This window comes from Nymphaea colorata, chromosome 6 (assembly GCF_008831285.2).
Source record: "Nymphaea colorata isolate Beijing-Zhang1983 chromosome 6, ASM883128v2, whole genome shotgun sequence".
Classification (NCBI taxonomy): domain Eukaryota; kingdom Viridiplantae; phylum Streptophyta; class Magnoliopsida; order Nymphaeales; family Nymphaeaceae; genus Nymphaea; species Nymphaea colorata.
Window position 1 is genome coordinate 16,564,009 of NC_045143.1, and position 17,245 is coordinate 16,581,253.

General features: G+C 40.0%; 2 protein-coding genes across 3 annotated transcripts; both read left to right on the top strand.

Annotated features, from left to right (window-relative positions):
* Positions 1-2,700: 2,700 nt before the first annotated feature.
* Positions 2,701-8,942, top strand: LOC116256440 (homeobox protein BEL1 homolog). Of its 2 annotated transcripts, none has more exons than XM_050078489.1 (6): positions 2,701-2,839; positions 3,287-3,355; positions 3,568-4,994; positions 6,663-7,048; positions 7,865-7,925; positions 8,274-8,942. In XM_050078489.1, exons 3-6 carry the CDS (start codon positions 3,600-3,602, stop codon positions 8,652-8,654), a joined length of 2,223 nt encoding a protein of 740 aa, XP_049934446.1. In that variant the 5' UTR covers positions 2,701-2,839; positions 3,287-3,355; positions 3,568-3,599; the 3' UTR covers positions 8,655-8,942. The 2 variants fall into 2 exon arrangements, with proteins under 2 accessions (XP_049934446.1, XP_031488666.1); XM_031632806.2 differs by having other exon boundaries at positions 2,704-2,839; positions 3,287-3,343.
* A 1,182-nt stretch (positions 8,943-10,124) lies between these two features.
* Positions 10,125-16,755, top strand: LOC116256297 (uncharacterized). The gene is made up of 7 exons (XM_031632625.2): positions 10,125-10,634; positions 12,366-12,542; positions 12,641-12,790; positions 14,349-14,450; positions 14,545-14,615; positions 14,713-14,780; positions 16,248-16,755. Exons 1-7 carry the CDS (start codon positions 10,377-10,379, stop codon positions 16,481-16,483), a joined length of 1,062 nt encoding a protein of 353 aa, XP_031488485.1. The 5' UTR covers positions 10,125-10,376; the 3' UTR covers positions 16,484-16,755.
* Positions 16,756-17,245: the final 490 nt, after the last annotated feature.

The following is a 17,245-nucleotide window of genomic DNA, read 5'->3' on the forward strand; positions in this document are numbered from 1 at the left end:
CTCCTTTATCAGAACCGGCGTCGCATGCCAGACCAGATTGACACCAAGGTCCCTTTGTTTTTCTCTTTCTCCTGGCAAAGCTGACTGAGCGGGCCCAGTACTGCGGGATTGGAAGCGGAGATTCCTCGGCTTCCTCCTCCGCCTCTGAGTGACCGCCATGCAGCTTAATCATTGTTTACAGAACGTCTTAGGCTTCACTATGGCGATGATCATCCATTGGAACGTTCCCTTGCAGCTTTATGATTGATTGCAGATGATTTAGCTGTCACTAAACCAAACAACCATGCAGCTTAATCAATGATTGCTTTTGCTTTTCCTTTTCTTAACTCGAACCATGAGTAAACTGGTGAGGATGTACCCCGAGATGTGCTATTTGTTGTTCCAAGTTGGTGCTATATTTGTTTGCGGTGCAACTCTGGCGTCGCACTTTCGCGGCACGATCTTAAACATGCTCTTTAGTTCTTCCCACACCAGCTAGCTTGCTCAAGCTGTGTTCTACAATGGCTAGGAAAAATCATAATGTTTGTGTTTGATTTTATTGAAGAAACTGATGAAAAACTTGTCGATTCAAAAGATTTGTGGGTAGAGAAGAAAAATTTTGTAGCAATAATTGGCCCCTACATAGAATTCAAAAATATGTAGGACCAAGTCAGCTCATAACCCCACAAATGAATTGTTTTGGCAAGCAATCAAATAAAAACCCAATCGGATTCAGATATCAGATATGACTTTAAATAAATGTCTTGTACTTTTTTGTCTATAATATGGTTTATTCGATTTAAAAATCGGACACGGATTTGTATGTTAACTTAAAAATTTGATTCAAATTATGAATTTGTATTTCAAATTTGGATATAGTATACATTTTTCTTCACCCAAATTTGATTATAAATTTAAATCTAAATATATGGATATTCGAAAAGGCAGATATGTTAAAGTATACATCTGAATTTGAATCCCATGACATTTCTACAAATAGCATATGTGAATCAAAAGTAGGCGTTGAGGTTCCATTGAAGTATTCCATTGTTCATATATGCATAAACATGATTTGGTAGCTCCCAAAGTTTCCATCGCTAATTATGCAAAAATAGGTGCTGTTTTGGAAATATTTCTCTTAAGCTGTTTGAAAGCCCTGGTAAAATAGTTTTAGCAAACCTTGAAGGTAAGATCCGTGATTGGAAATCCTCACAAGAAGCAGCAATAATGGCCGGCGCGCGGAAACCACACCAGGCGAGATGGATAAATAGAGAGACCCTCGTGAATCCTTCACGGCCGTCAAGTGTTTTAGAGAAGGGGAGAAACCCTCGAACCTCGATGGGTACTGAGGGTTTTGGAGAGACCAACAACAAACACTCGATGGCTTCGAGGGTTTTGGAGAGGACTCTTAAACCCTTGACAGGCGTGCCGAGGGTTGGTGAGAGAGAAAGACGGATAGACTCGCCGTAGAGAAATCCGGTAATTATCCAAACGAGAGCGGACAGAGACTTCAGAGATTCGCCGGCTTATATAGAGGGACCGACTCAATCGCCAACAGAGAGGAAAATGGTAGAGCGTGAGAAAGGAAGGAAAAGAAAAGGAGAGGAAATGAAAAAGATCCAGTTAGGTTGGCACCAAACGGCGTCTTTGAAAACTATGTGCTTACTTCAAAAACGTTGAATCTAAAAATCTTGTCCAAATCTAAAACCTGAGGCAATCGATCAATCTTAGTCTTATTACTTGACAGAAAGCAATTACTTGGGCAGATCGGCTCGCTTTTAAGCGATAAGCATATAGATATCTCAGTTTCCGTCGTCTCAAACAAGCCAACTTTGTTGGTAGTGAATACTTATTTAAGTTATTGTAATTATTTATATCATTTTACCCATAAAACTGACTTCCTTTCCCCCCAACCTTGAGAAGAAAAAATTAATATTATGTCAGTTTCTGACGTCCACCATCACCTATCAATCCAATCTACCAATCACGTCAACGTAGACCAGGAGTATGGCATGCCACCAAGTTGCAGAGGCCAGGTCTCCAAATTATTTTCAAAAGCCTGGCTCTTTACCAAAATCACAAAAAAGAGACTAATTTTTCTTTTTCAAACTTGCCCAAGCTGAGGATGATCAATGGCAACGAAGGAAAAAACTCTTTTTTTTCATAAAAATGAGAAAAGAAAAAAAGGAACCCGCTTGAGAGCAGACCACGACAAAGAATGGCGTTTCACATGTTTCAAAACGATAACATTTAACGGGAACTTCTCATTCGACTGTTGTCATGGAAAGCGAGATTCGTATCAGAAAAAAAGTTGGGAAGCGGAATTCTACGATTTACTGAAATTCTTTTTTGTATCTAAAAAAATTAATGAGAAAGTACCTTTCATTTGAAATGATAGATTGTATGTGCCAAGTTTACGTGAGATGAGGAGGGGTGGAGGGATTTTTGTGAGGTTCGGTGGGGGAGAGCGGTGGCTGCAGCCAGTAATTCTTTTCAGGCAGCTTTAAAGCAAAAGGGTAATGAGTGGGGAGGGAGAAGCGAAGACTGAAAGCAGTCAAAAATGTACAGCCCCGATGGAGAAGACAACCGCTTGGGGAGGTAGGGAAGAGCCCTTTCCCGTGTAGTTCTTCGATGATTTAATAAAATTTATTTTCGTTTCTTAATGCTAAATAACGTCCTATTAAGTTTTTTGGTAGATGGAATAACATAGTTTATTTTGTAAGCTACTGTGCTAGGAAAGGGAAGAAACCTCATGACCGGTAAATTCCGGTTTTTGGGGGTACGCAGAAATCGAGACTCCGGCCAGGAAGGGGGTGTGTGCTTCTGCCACTGCCACTGCCACTGCCACTGCAGCTGCACGGTGATAATGAAATGCTTCTTTCCTTCTTCTCTCCATGCTTCGTTTTTTTGTGATTAATGATCTCATACATCTGATCTTCCCTTCCCCACCCTTCGTGTCTCCTCTCCCCATCTCTCATTCTCCCTTTGTTTGCTTGTTCTACGACAACAGGTATTTTAGCTTTTTTTTTTTTGTTTACTCATTGTTGCATCACGTGTTGATGTTTCTGTTATTTCAAAGTGCATGGCAGGAAAGGTTGCTAAATATTTTCGTATCACATGTCTTCGTCTTATTGAAACTGTTTTCTGCCTTGTTTTTTTACTTCGGTTCTGCGCAAACTCTTGTAATGTCTAACTTCTACGCTGTATCTGATATCTTTCTCTTTCTGGTGACTGAAATCTAGAATATTTGGCTGCTTGTTATCAAATCAAGGTATCTAAATATCGTTATTTCCTGGTTGTTCTGCAGATTGACATTGATCTCCATTGTATCTGCTTTTGTTTTCTCTACATGGTCGTCTTACAGGTACGCCTGCAGGTCCTTTTCTCTCTCTCTCTATTTTATACCTACATGCTGTTCATGCATCACTGAACAGTGTAACTTTTATTTTCCTTTTCATAGTTCATACAATTATTTATTTCTATTATATTTTATTGTTATTTATATTATTCTTTCTTTATTGCAATTTGCTATATATATCATTTGAGTGTGATTGGATGGGTACTGGGTTTATGTCTGCGTGTGTGCAGAACTGGAGTAAAAGATGACCTCAGGTTGAGGCATGACCCCCTCTGGAGAACCCATACCTCTGAATTTTGAGTTCATGCAGCATTCGTTCCCCCAAAGAGTAGATCTCGGATCTTCTCAACCACAACATGTTGCACAGCAGATCAGAAGAGATAAGCTCAGAATACAGCAGCATGTGTCTTCGTCCCCATCCTCCTCCACTCCTTCCGCTGGGATTTCCGACCCTGTTCTTCAATCTCAAGAAGTTGAGGAATCGAGGAACAGTGGGCTATCGGGAAGTGCGTACTCCGGATTCCCTGGGTTAGGTGGTCTAATCCCTCTTGGCTACGATCCCAATAGCCTGATCTCCGCGGAGATGATGAGTTCCTCCGCTGCTGGACGGTTGCCATCCTTCAAGGGCAGCGTTCCTGAGAGTAACAGTGGTTGGAAGTGCCTAAATTATCAGGCAAGCACAGATTGCATAGCCAACTGCATGCAGAACCCGTCTGCCCAAAGCTCAGCCGTGGGTTCTATGGTTCTTGGTTCAGTTGGTGGATTTCCCATCTACAACCTTGGTGGACCGCCTTCTATAACTGTTTTGAATCCTAACTGTGGAGGTAGGGAAGATGTTCAACAGCACCCAGTTCAACAGTCCCAATTTCTTTCTCGAGCCTCCCAAGAATTCAATATCAGGGAGCAGAGCCAGGGCCTCCTTTTGCCAAGCTTTGGAAATGTACAGAGCGGCCAGTCGGGTTTCAGTGAGTGGAACCATAAGCAGGGAGGGTTGAAGCCACAGTTGGTTGAGGAGTCTTTCATTGGAAGGGAGGCCATCAATGGATGGTTTAGGACAGATACAACAGGGCAGGGCTTGTCTTTATCTCTATCGTTCCGTAATCCAACTCCTGAGTCGCAGTTGCAACATGAAACAAGATTCGGTGCTGAGAATTTGGGTGCTTGCCCTGCTTCTGCTTGCACCATAGGCCATCATGAAAAACGGAAGCAAGAGCCAGTTGGGGATTGCTTCTCCTTCCAGAAAGATGGTCCTGCTGCATTCATCTCTAGGATTCAGAAGAACCCAGTACCACTGGGTCCATTTACGGGATACGCAACCGTGCTGAAAAACTCCAAGTTCTTGAAGCCTGCTCAGCAGCTGCTGGATGAGCTCTGCAACGTGGGCAAGGTTGCAATCAACAGCAGCAGCACTAGCGACGATGATGGGACCATCGGAAAATTTCACACCAACAACGACCAGTTTGAGATTGACGGGAAATGTGGGAATTCTGGTCGTTATTGCCACATTCCCTTGGATAATCCTCCCTGCATCTCTTCTTCGGTGTATCTTCCCACTAACGAACCCGCAGAACCGAGTAGAAGGAACCCAGTTTCCGCTTCCGCAGATCATAACGAGCACCGCAGGAAGAAGAATCGGCTGATCTCTATGCTTGATGAGGTAGGCGCTTTGCATCTTAGTTCCATCCACAAAAATAAATAATTTCTTTCCTACAAAATGAAATTTTTTTCTGTTTCCTTTTATTTCTTATAGTGCAGTGAATTTTATTGTCCACTAGATTCCATAGCCTCTCCAATTCTGTATGATCCGCGCCTGGTTGTTTAACTGTTATCTCAGATTGTAGCTAGACAGCTTGTTGCTTGTCATGTTCGAATCTAAATAACTTCTGTTATGGTTGTCAGATGTTGTTGTAATCATCCTCGCTGGGCACCATGGGTGTTAACATTGTAAGTGTCAGAATCTACAATACATGGAAAAAGATCAAGAAAGATCTCTGTTGCAAGTTCAAGATTTCAACAGAAAATTGTTCTTGTTTTTTCCATGTTTGAGATCCTAACAATTAGTGCAATTGTTACTATGCGTCTGAAATCACTGAAAACATTTATCTGAAACAGAGACTTCTAGTCTTTACGATGGGCTATTGTTTGGAATTGAACTATACCCTTTGCTTATCTCTGCTTTTCTATACCCATCCAGCCGTGCTTCGCTTATCTAGTTCTAATCTATATTGGACGTCAATTAAATTTATATATTTCCATGAGTCCGTCATAATGTCTACTTGTGTGCGTGTCTGTGGATGCATGCATGCCCTGGTGTTCTAACTTCTGAGAACTGTGATTTCTTGAGAAGCATATACTTGGATATTACCAAATTCCTTCCTCAACCATATATACAGCTTAGAAAAGATGGAAACAGCATTTTCTAGCATTTGGGGATTTTTTGTTTGTGGCTTCTAATAGGTTCTTGTTTGGCTTTTGCAGATATTGCAATCTATGGACAAGATGGCTTAATATGCATGATCTGTTTTGTAAATGGCTCGAAATTTAATTCTTATTAATGTATTATGTATACAATACTAAAAACAGTTTCTTGAAAAATTATTTTTACTTTTTCTAGATTATCATGGAAGTTGTAGACCTGCATTTTATTATGCTTCTCGATAAGAACTTTTTTTTTTTTCTCTTTTTTGTCTTTAACATGAGAGTAGGGATAACTACATTGCAACCTCACGTATTGGTAAGATCAAGATTTCTAAGATTTGAGTATTGGCTACTTGTGGGCTGATGAAAAACAGTACGTATTGTGGTCTCTCTCAGTGATGTGATTGTGCAGTTTGCCTGTTTTCCTTCAGACAAAGTAACTGATTAATGAGGATGTTCATTGATAGAAAGTTTTTTTCTAGTTTGTTTCGAGGGATTATGATGCTAAAACTTGTCACTGCATGCATGTTTCTTATGCTTGTTTCCTTTTCAGATTTCTTTTTCTTCTTTACCTTTTCAAACTGAAGCTGACAATCCAAGGTAATGCATTCAAAATGAACATTTGATTGCTGAGAAAAAGCTACTTTGCTGGATTAGCTAGAATTGTGTGATTTATTCCATTCAAATACTTTGTGTTGCTTGTCATGGTTCTTAACCAACTGGCTTGATTTGTAAAAGAAACCTCCACATGATTACGATCAGTCGATAATTTAAGAAGACATTCTGAAGTAATAGGTATTGGCTTGTGCGACCATTTGTAGTGCATTATGGTGGCTGTGTTCAATTTATTCTTTAAGATAAACCCAGGAAAATATGTCTGAATGAATTTGTCCTATCCTGGATTCAGGTTTACAGGAAATACAGGCATTTCTGTGGACAGCTCCAGGCAGTGGTCGCCTCATTTGAGTCTGTTGCTGGCCTGAACAATGCTGCACCATACACTTCCATGGCTGCCAAAGCCATGTCTAGACATTTCCGGCATCTTAAAAGCGCAATCAGCAATCAGCTGAAGTTCACATGCAAGGTTCTTGGTGAGGATTGCTTTCTCTCAGGCACTGCCAGAGGAGATGAAATTTCAAAGCTGGGGCTGGAAGGGGGTGTCCAACAGAGGGATGCCGGGTCTCTGAGAATCAATGAGCCACAGCAACAGCAAGTTTGGCGTCCACAGAGGGGCCTTCCAGAACGAGCTGTGGCAGTGCTTCGGGCCTGGTTGTTCGAACATTTCTTACATCCGTAATCATCTCTCTCTCTCTCTCACTCTCTCTCCCGAAAAACACACACACACACAGAGCGCAACTTTGACCTGTGTTGTTAAATTCTGTTTGTGTGATTGTATTTCGTCTAGTAATGCTTCCAATGGAAGGATTTGGGGGTGAAACATACTCAAACTTAGAACTAGAGTTGTGAAACTTTCTTCCCTCTCAAGTGAAAATTGAACACTTCGTTGGTGAGAGATATCCACTTAATGGTGGATCATTCTGCTTCTTTTTTGCATATTGGAGCTAATTGTTTGATCAGACTAAGGATGAGCAGGAATCCACAGCTTGAAAGTCCAGTGACCTCCTTGGGTTGCATGTTAGGGGTAACGGAAATGAGGTTAACTGTTGTTACAAAAAGTGACCGGCCTTCTCTCCAACCCTGACTAAAAAACCTGAAGAAGTAACTGGAAGAAATAAAAAAAGTATTCTCCTCGCAATATAATCAATGTTCGTATCAATTACCATGAACTACTGTTTTCTGAGGACTTGGAAAGCAGGAAGATAGTCTTTTTTTTTTGGGGGGGTACTTGTCAATAAGCTGTTTCCTTCAGATATAGGAATTATGTGTGGGTTCTAATACATGATAATCACACTGCTCAAACTGCTGATAATATTTATACGGGGATTTTGAACTTTGTTGTTTTTCTGTGTGCTGCTGCGAGGTTGTCAGCTGCCTTTTCCTCTTGACATTTTCTATGCGTAACTTTTTAAAATCCTGCTAATACAAACATGAAGTCATGAATCAAATGCATTTCGTATGATTAGATTTGAATGGTATCTCTATTTGTAGGTATCCTACTGACACGGATAAGCAAACGTTGGCCAAGCAAACTGGTCTCACCAGAAGCCAGGTGCGTTCTCTCAGTCCACCTTCTTTTTTATCATGCAGCTAACACAGTAATTATTCAGCTGCATATAAATGACGTATTTGTGTTTGTTTCAATGGTTGTTATTTGCGTATGACATGGTTATTTGTGCGTTAAAAAAGAACGGCTGGACAAGTATTGTGTCATTCAAACACTAGTTGGTTCTTGTTAGAGTAGTGGTCGTAGTTCGTTCTATGAAGCAAGATTCGGGCTACTTGTCTTCCTTTCTTTTTCCCCTTTCTCTTCTGTAACGTCAATTTCCATTATTAACTGGTATTCCGAATTTGAAACAAAAAAAGAAAACGATGATGACAGTGATGGTGGCAATTTCAGGTATCCAACTGGTTCATCAATGCTAGGGTGCGGCTGTGGAAGCCCATGGTAGAAGAAATCCACATGATGGAATCACGCAATTCCGTATCTTCAGACTTCAGTTCAGTGAACAAGCCAGAGTCGGTGGCCATCATAGGCGAGAGCAGGAGCTCTCAGGCCTTTCGGGCCCCAGATGGACGACAGAACTGCGACAACTCCGACCACCCTCTTGGCCATCTCCTGCCCACAAAGCAATTCTCGGCCAATGTCTCGCAAATTCCAATCTACAAGGACCGCAGCATCGGTGATAACAGCATGCTATACCAACAAAATGAGGCATCGGTGAAGACGACTCGCGCCACCGGTGGCATTGGCGGTGTGTACTTGTCACTGGGGCCATGAAAATTTCTGGTTTCCGTCGTCAAACCTAGAAGCTACGAGTCGAGGATGATCAAGACGATGGCCGTGGAGTGACGAAACAAAAGTGGCGGAGTTACAATGATAATACAGAAACTAATGGGGCATTATGTTAGAGAGGAACACGCGTTTGTGGGCAATTTTCCTGCATGTTTTGGGCTAAGATATGAAAATTATGGTTAATTCTTTGGAGTTTGAGGGTCGGTGTGTTGGTCATATGAGGCTGTGAGAAAAGATTTAATTGGCGAATGCATTCGTGTTTGTCTGTCTTCATATGCATGTGGAGAAGTGTGCAGTATATATATATATATATATATATATATGGATTAAAATCGCTGAAAACATCGTAAATCATTCCCTGCGTCGTATATTGAGAAAGACCATTAAAAAACCTGGAATGGCTTGAAGGGGGAAGAATTTCTATCTTCGAAAGTGCCCAAGTGTACAAATGATTTGTATTGCATAATTAAGATTATAATAATCCCCTGTTTTAGTTATCTCATCATGACCAATCCTTGGCCAGCTAACTGAACAAAGGGAATGAGAGATTACTTTGTAACTATTTTACAATACAGTTGGTAAGGTATGTATTATTGTCCTGTTTTTACTTTGCAACTATTATCTTCCAGCGTTTTTTTTTTTTAAAAGCAAAGTAGCAAGAATTGATGACATCACAGCCAAATCGTGATATCTTTCAAGTCGGTGACATTTATTATTGTTATCTTAATTCGTATGGGTGGACCACCCTTTAGCCTTTCCGTATCAATTAATAGGGATGTAAGTGGGATGAGATTTGAAACTTGATATTTGACAAACTAGATACATACAGCTTCAAGTCCTGAACATCCAACCAAAGAATTGGGTTGGAACATAGGAAAGGACAAAACTAAAGTTTAGCAAGCGAGAATCATGCCAGGCCAGTCATCGAGTCTCAACATGCATTGGCTCGAAAGTTTACAGGGCTTTGATTACTTCAGATTTTAGGTCCGAGTTTATCTAAAGTTTTAGAATTTCTTCATTAAACCGGCTATTAATGTCTAATCATAAACTTATTAGTGAAAAAAAAGGGTTTACATATCTTTACTAGAATACAAGAAACCCTTGCCCCAAGTTTGCCAAGAATGAGAATATGTTTAAACTTTCAATATTACAAAAAACACCGGTTTTTTATTATTAAAAAGGTTGACGAGCCTTTTTAGTGAAAATTTACAAGTTTCGCGGCTTAGTCTCCACATCATTTAAGTCTGAAAAACACCCCTGAATTTAAGGGGAGGAGGGAAAAGGAAAACCTTTCCAAAAGTACAACACACAAAAGCTTTACTTGGGAAAGAAACATCTGCGTCCGTGGACATTTCTGTTCCGCAGTTCTGTGGACAGGCGAGAACAGGCTCTGTTCCTTTCTTTGTCGGTTTCGTGATTTTAGGGCTGCCCTTTTTGACCCCGTTTTTCCTCCTCTCCCCTCCTTTTAACAAAACAGGAGAGGAGTAGCAGCAGAGGCGAAACGAGACTCGGATTCTGTCGCTCATCACCGTGCGAATCTCTCCCCCTCACTCCCGTCCCGACTTCTCCTTGCTTCTTCGACAGCGTGAAGAGGAAGCAACGAACCGAGAGAGACGAGGAGATGGTCGGGTTTGCGCGAGGTGCTAAGGCTTTCTAGGGTTCTCCTGGAACGCAAACAGAGAGAGAGGAAGAGAGTTTGTCTTAGCTATGCAAACGGAGGCGGCGGCGGCGGCGGCAGACGGGAGGCTCCACCACCACGTGGGGTCAGCCAGAGCGCACCTTTCGACGTGCTCCCAGTCGCTCAACTCAGCCAGCGGTCTCGATCGCGCCGGCGTCCGAAAGTTTTCTCAGTCCGTCCAGCAGTCGCAGATCGGCACTGTCTCCCAGCTTCTCGCAGGTGGAATTGCTGGTGCCGTCAGCAAGACCTGCACCGCGCCTCTCGCCCGTCTCACTATCCTCTTTCAGGTCCGTCTTTTCTCTTGCATGCTTCTCTTCGTCTCCGAATTTTTTCCACCCTTTCTTTCCCCAATTTTTTGAGGAGATTCTGAAGTTGGATCGCGTAATTGAACGAGGTTGAGGAAAAGGATTTTTGACGGTTTTATTGATTTAAGTTTCATCTTCGTGTTGATATTCGGTTAACGACCAACTGGAATTAATGTATAAGGGAAAACGAGCATTGAGTTGGTAAGTGAGCAATTCTTGTGCGAAGACCGGTTGGTGATCTATGAGTTGCTCGAGAAGGTTGTGGTGGGATGATATCAGCTCGAACAGCGTTTAATGGGTTCTCTTGACCCGTAATTGCTTTGGAATCCATTTTCACGGAGAACGGATGTGAAGAGCAGTCTTTAGCTGAGCCGGAAGGTCAAAGTGGTTGCAGACAAAGGCAGTTTGTCATCCTTAATTATCTTTTTTGGTCATGGTGTTTCTAGGTTAGTTCTGGTTGCAAGGAGAAGCTGTTCTAGCTTTGAAACAAAGAGGGGAAAGAAGAAGAAACCAGAGCAGAACTTATCTTCATAAACTGTTTTTTATTTTATAGTTGGACGAGTGATTGACCCTTGGCCTGTGAATGTGGGCACTTTTCCCGGAGGTACGACTAAGTTTCATAATCTCACTATGTCCATACTAAGCTCCTTTATGAAACGTTTATCTTGGATTGATATGTTATTGAGAATAACAGAAATTGTTGAGCTGGATGTAGATGGTGCTTAGGAATTGCATTAAATTGGAAGTTGCGGAAATTAAACTTGCCTATGTTATACTTGATAAGTGAGAATTTTGGGTGGTGCAATCCTTATTTTCAAGAGGACTACAGTTGCCAGTTTTGGACACTTCGCCAGTGTGAGGCATATACTATCTATATTGACCCTCTCTTGTCCTCCCTCCACCCTCCATTACAACAACAAATAAGGTTGTTAGAATAATGGGAAGCAGCTGACAAATAGGGTATAGCCTTCATACTGGTTGCTTTGGCCTATTGATGTTCCCTAATTGCGTGAAAGTTAGTTTTTCCAATCTAGGTTGCGTCCTTGCTGCCTATCAGAATGCTGGTTTCATAGCTTATAATAACTGTAATACGTGGCATTTCAGAGATGGCAGCTGTAGCCTTTTATTGCTACAGACGCATCTGTGTGGGTATGGGGTTTGGTCTGGAATCCTGTTATGCTCCAGATCTTTATCACCAAGCAAAATTAAGGACAAGAAGATTCTATTTTCCTTGCTGCAGGGTGTAGAAACACTTTTTTTGAGGGTAGTATTGTGGCTTGAAGTTCCTGAGCAATTTTATCGTGAATAGCAGATGATCTGCATAGCAGAAGGCACCATCAATTCGCTAAAGCGGATCCAGTCTACATGCTGAAGGACAATTATATTTTTATCTATACCATCCAACTCTCTCTCTCTCTCTCTCTCTCTCTCTCTCTCGCTAAGGTAGGATGTATTACACACGAGTTGGTTGACACAATAGAAACTTCCGCCATTATATTATGTAGTTGTTGTATAAGCATGATCCCAATTTTGGTCTCAGTTCTCAAACTTATTTTGCTCGAAATTGGTTTATGTCAACTATTTAACCAACATATCATAAGGTGGTTGCTGTTTTTCCTTGTTATTCTCATGTTACACTTTTACATACTGATTTTTTTGGTTTAGTCTCATCATCATTTCTCGTGTTATGATGGTGTCATTCCTTTTCTTCAGGTGCAAGGTATGCACTCTGATGTTGCTACTCTAAGCAAGGCTAGCATATGGCGTGAGGCTTCTCGCATTGTTTATGAGGAAGGATTTAGAGCATTTTGGAGGGGAAATCTGGTTACAATAGTTCATCGCCTTCCTTACTCATCTATCAGTTTTTATACATATGAGAAATATAAAAATGTCAGTATATTTTAAATTTTAGTTTCACCTCAAAAACATTTTTTCCCATTTTTAATGGGCTCCTGTTGATAAATAATCGGAGACTTGCTCTATTGCAGTTGCTGCAGTCAATTCCTGGATTGGAAAAACAGAGGCAAAGTGTAACTGCAGACCTTTTTGTACGCCTTGTGGGTGGTGGCTTGTCAGGAATAACAGCAGCTTCTATGTCATACCCACTGGACCTTGTTAGAACACGGCTAGCTGCCCAGGTGATGTGTTTGCAGTTTGCATCCTTTCCTTTTCCTGTTTGAGATCATTGTTGAAGCCAATGTTTTCATATAGTTTCATGCTTTATTTGTCTTCTCAAGTAAGCAAGTTTGTTGCAATATCGAAGGAGTAAACCTATGCTTGAGAGTTAAGAGCATACTAACTTAGTGCTATTGTATTTGCTTTGAATATTTTTTTAATGATTGAAGACTTCAGATGCCTGCCGATTGAACTAATTGATGTCAATAAAGCCCATGTTTGTTTAGATCTAATGCTGTTATTTCTGTTTCACTTGCTTGGATAGTAACAAGAACATGCATTCTTTTCTTTTTTATGATTCCTGTATCGGTATTCATTTGCTCAGACGAATAAAGTAGTGGCGTGAACTTCAATCAGCTACAGTATAAGGTGTCAACCTTTTCTAGGTACCTATGGTGTTAGATATTAATTCAGTTTTAGGCTTTATTGTGGTTGTGTTTGTCCCTTTGTCATTTCTGTTTGTTTTGATATTGGAGTCTGTTTTTTCTAGGTAACCTTGTTGTTAGATATCTGTTCAATTTTAGATTCTATGGCATTTATGTTTGCCTATTTAAATTTCTTTTTTTGTTTAGTATATTCAGTAAATGAGACAAAGTAGCAGGTATTTTGTCACTTGTGCTACATATTTGTTTAGGAAGTGATTTTCTTGACTCTGGTAAGTAAAAGCTTGATTATGTTACTTCAAGCATCCTTTTATGCATCATATTGTAATGTGTGATATATTACAATGCATCACATAACTATAGGCTATAGGGAAATGCATTATGATGATCTCTTGTTACAAGGGTGTAACATACTCGTATTGCACCATATCATCTGATATGATGCAATATCATACTTTATGTTATGATAACAACCCATGTCAGACAATGCCGTGTATGCAGAGATTTAAGGGGATTTTGGGGTATTTGAGAATAAAAGAAATTGAAGAAAGTAGTAGTTCAGGAAATTCTTGGTATAAAACAGTCTCCCAACCTCCTATCTCGTGCAAAAAAGCAAGAAAAATGTTGGTTTAGAATTTTGACATTTTTCTCTGCAAAATGTTTGTGGGGTATCTGCACGAGTGACTTGTACATAAAAATGTAGAAAATGAATTTTAATTAATATTGAAGTAATACATCTATTGTAATATTAGGTGCATGGCTGCATGCAATATCCGAGATGATTTAAAGCATTGATGTTAAGATCTCTATTCAGGGTAAGTTGCACCTTTGTGTGCTGCAAGCCTGCAACTGCTTCTGTTCATGCAATATGCTTGTTCATGCTACAGGACTGAATGTTGCCTTTCTGCTTTATGCTTTGAGATTTTAGCATAAATTTTGTATACTGAACTTGGCATTTTGTGCGTGAAAATGCATTATGGTCAAATTTCAAGATGAGATTGAGAAAATAATATAGTGATAGACATGATACTGCCCATTTTGTGCAACTTTTTGTATGCCAATAGCTATGTTCTATTCACTAGAGTTTATGAATTGTTTTAAGGAGCAGCCTAACTGACCTTTACCTACAACTGTGCAGACCAATGTAATGTACTACAGAGGCATATCACATGCACTTTACACCATTTGCAGGGATGAGGGCATTAGAGGGCTATATAAAGGGATGGGTGCTACTCTCCTGGTGAGTTCATGTTTATTATCTTTACGGAGATATTCTTTTTGGTCGGTTATTTAACTTCAACCTGCTTTTATTAACAGTGATTTTCATGATTCAGGGAGTAGGTCCTAGTATAGCCATTAGCTTTTGTGTTTATGAAACTCTGAGGTCTTCATGGCAATTACAACGGTATGCTTCTGTTTGGCCAGTTGATTAAGAGTGTACCTTACATTTGACCAAAGATAAAAGTGAAGCTTCTAATACCTACTTTGGGTTTTGACAATAGGCCAAATGATTCTCCTGTCCTTGTCAGCCTGGCTTGTGGAAGTCTCTCAGGCATTGCATCGTCAACAGGTATTCAGGATTATATATAGAGCAGTATTTTGTGCAGTTTGTTCACATGGTCAGAACCTTTGTCCTCTAATCTTGTATTGGTACTTTGAGGTACCTATTTCAAGTGCTTCCCTCTGGCGTAGAGTGTTGAAATGTGAATTTTCTAGCATTCTCTTTGCATGAAATTCTTCCCAACATTGAATTAGCATTTTCATTTTTCATAGTTTTTTTTTTTAAGTAAAAGTAAATGTGTTGAACCTACCCCCTACCTTGGCACCCCTAAGAAAGTGTTCCTCCATGTAATGTTCTCAATAGAAAAGTCTCATTTTTTTTTTAATATTTAACACAAGTATTCAAATATGATATGTGGATTAGTGAAAATAAGGAATAATGCTGTGAGCAGTGTGACAAACATGTTGCCACCCGCCACTTTATTCAACCGTCAGTTTAGACAATAGAATAAAAAGTTTGAGATTGTAAGTGAAATGCTCTATTGAAGAAAAAAAAAGCTAACTATGAATTGATGGTGTGTGAAAACGATGGCAGGCTGTTATGTTATATTCAAGGTTGTTGACATTTATGGTATGGTGTGAAAAAAAAAAAAGATTTAAGGAAATTTCCTTTTATAGGCACACTTTAAAGTAGGAGACTCCCATTGATAAGCCCAGTTTTTTCCTATACTTCCAAAGAATGGGCTTTATGTTCTGGAATAACCTGAAATTGGCTCAAAACTTTACTCTTGCTGGTGACTGCTTGACTGGGACCTTAGCTTAAATTTAAAAAATGTGTACTTTTGTACTTTTCCATATGTCCTTTTAAGTTAAGAATATTTTTCTTCTATGGGAAATAAAGAGCGTGTCAACTCATTTGACCTGTGTTTTGACTTTTGACAACAAGAAATGGATAGTTAGACCTCCTTTCACTTACGGTCATATTTCTCATTTCATATTTTCTTTCTTGGTAGAAGAAAATTCAAGCTTGTGTGTGTTCATTATGAATGCTTCAGATTTCCTGGCTTCCATCGGGGCTTTCGCCTTTCATGATCCTTATTGTGCTATTACTTGTCCAAATAATTGGCTGATCCTGTATCCTTGCTGCTAACAGGGAAAGTAATGACTATAGAGATTCTTGAAATCTCGATGCACATTGTGTTTTTTTAGCCTGCATATTCTCAGATCAAAGTTGTCCATTTCATTTAGATATGTACACATGCTAGGAATGATCTTAGGAATATATTTCTTCATTTGCATGTTGACCTGATGAACGTAATTACCGTATCAAAGAATAAGTTATCTTAATTAGATTGAAGATCTGACAGCCAACAAAGTTTGAAATTACTATTAGTGATGTCAATATCTGCTGTGTTTTGTATATTTGATGTGATAGGGAATAGGAATCCTTCACCTGAGATTGGACAACTGCTTGACCTATGTAATTCAACATTATGTTTATTGTGTGTCCTGAGGATTCCTTTTATATGGTTTCCAGCAACGTTCCCTCTTGATCTGGTGAGGCGACGGAAGCAGTTAGAAGGTGCTGGCGGTCGAGCTCGTATTTATAATACAGGTCTATTTGGGACATTTAGACACATAGTGCGGACTGAAGGCTTCCGAGGATTGTACAGAGGAATTCTTCCAGAATATTATAAGGTTGTCCCAAGTGTTGGTATCGTCTTCATGACATACGAGACGTTAAAAATGCTTCTTTCTGATGTTCACTTTTGAAGATACGGTATGTTGGACCATCTGCGACCTTGAGTCTAGATCTGCATCTGTGTCCATCCATTGTGCTGTCAAGAGTCTGGTGCTAAGTCTAGATAGGTTGGTGAGTTTTTTGTTGCATCGAAGAAGCCCATGGTAGTAAATTTTGTGATTCCTACCATGAAGAGTACATGTTAGTGTATAGATCCAAATATTGGCGTCTCACAAATGTATCAATAGGTTTTGTTGTCATTGAACTGACTAATCTATCATTGATTCTTCATAGTTTCCTATCAGTCCTCTTGCAGACTTTACATTCTAGTCTGGTGGTATCAGTGCGTCATTTTCTTCTTTGAGATTATCAAGGCATCATTTCTGCATGCTATGCAGATAGGGATTTTGTTGCAACACATTCTGCTTTTATAGTGGAGACTATGACCCGCACGCTGTCTTTGGGTTTGGCGTTCGGACAAATGCAGTTGATTCCTGTCCATGAATCTGAATTGCAACTAAGCCCCATGTGCAGGATATACTTGAATATGTTTTGGCTTGTCAATTTAAGATTGAATTTATGGTTCACGATGAATTTTATCAGCTTCTTGGTCTTGTTATGCGTTTTCCACCATTAGATCAACTTATTCTTTTCCATGGGTAAGAGGGCATAAGTTCTTTTTCTTATAAGAAGATTTATGCCCCAGATATAGCCTGTAATTTCGGACCCCCCATCTGCTACATTTTGTATCTGATACTTGCATTCGGTTTCTCGTAGTGATGGTGCTAGTAAAA

Bases quoted from the DNA above. Each gene is read 5' to 3' on its own strand.
- LOC116256440 (XM_050078489.1), top strand. From the start codon at position 3,600: ATGACCCCCTCTGGAGAACCCATACCTCTGAATTTTGAGTTCATGCAG. The intron at 7,049-7,864 runs GTAATCATCTCT...CTCTATTTGTAG, and splicing joins TTCGAACATTTCTTACATCC to GTATCCTACTGACACGGATA. The intron at 7,926-8,273 runs GTGCGTTCTCTC...TGGCAATTTCAG, and splicing joins CTGGTCTCACCAGAAGCCAG to GTATCCAACTGGTTCATCAA.
- LOC116256297 (XM_031632625.2), top strand. From the start codon at position 10,377: ATGCAAACGGAGGCGGCGGCGGCGGCGGCAGACGGGAGGCTCCACCAC. The intron at 10,635-12,365 runs GTCCGTCTTTTC...CCTTTTCTTCAG, and splicing joins GTCTCACTATCCTCTTTCAG to GTGCAAGGTATGCACTCTGA. The intron at 14,781-16,247 runs GTATTCAGGATT...TATGGTTTCCAG, and splicing joins AGGCATTGCATCGTCAACAG to CAACGTTCCCTCTTGATCTG.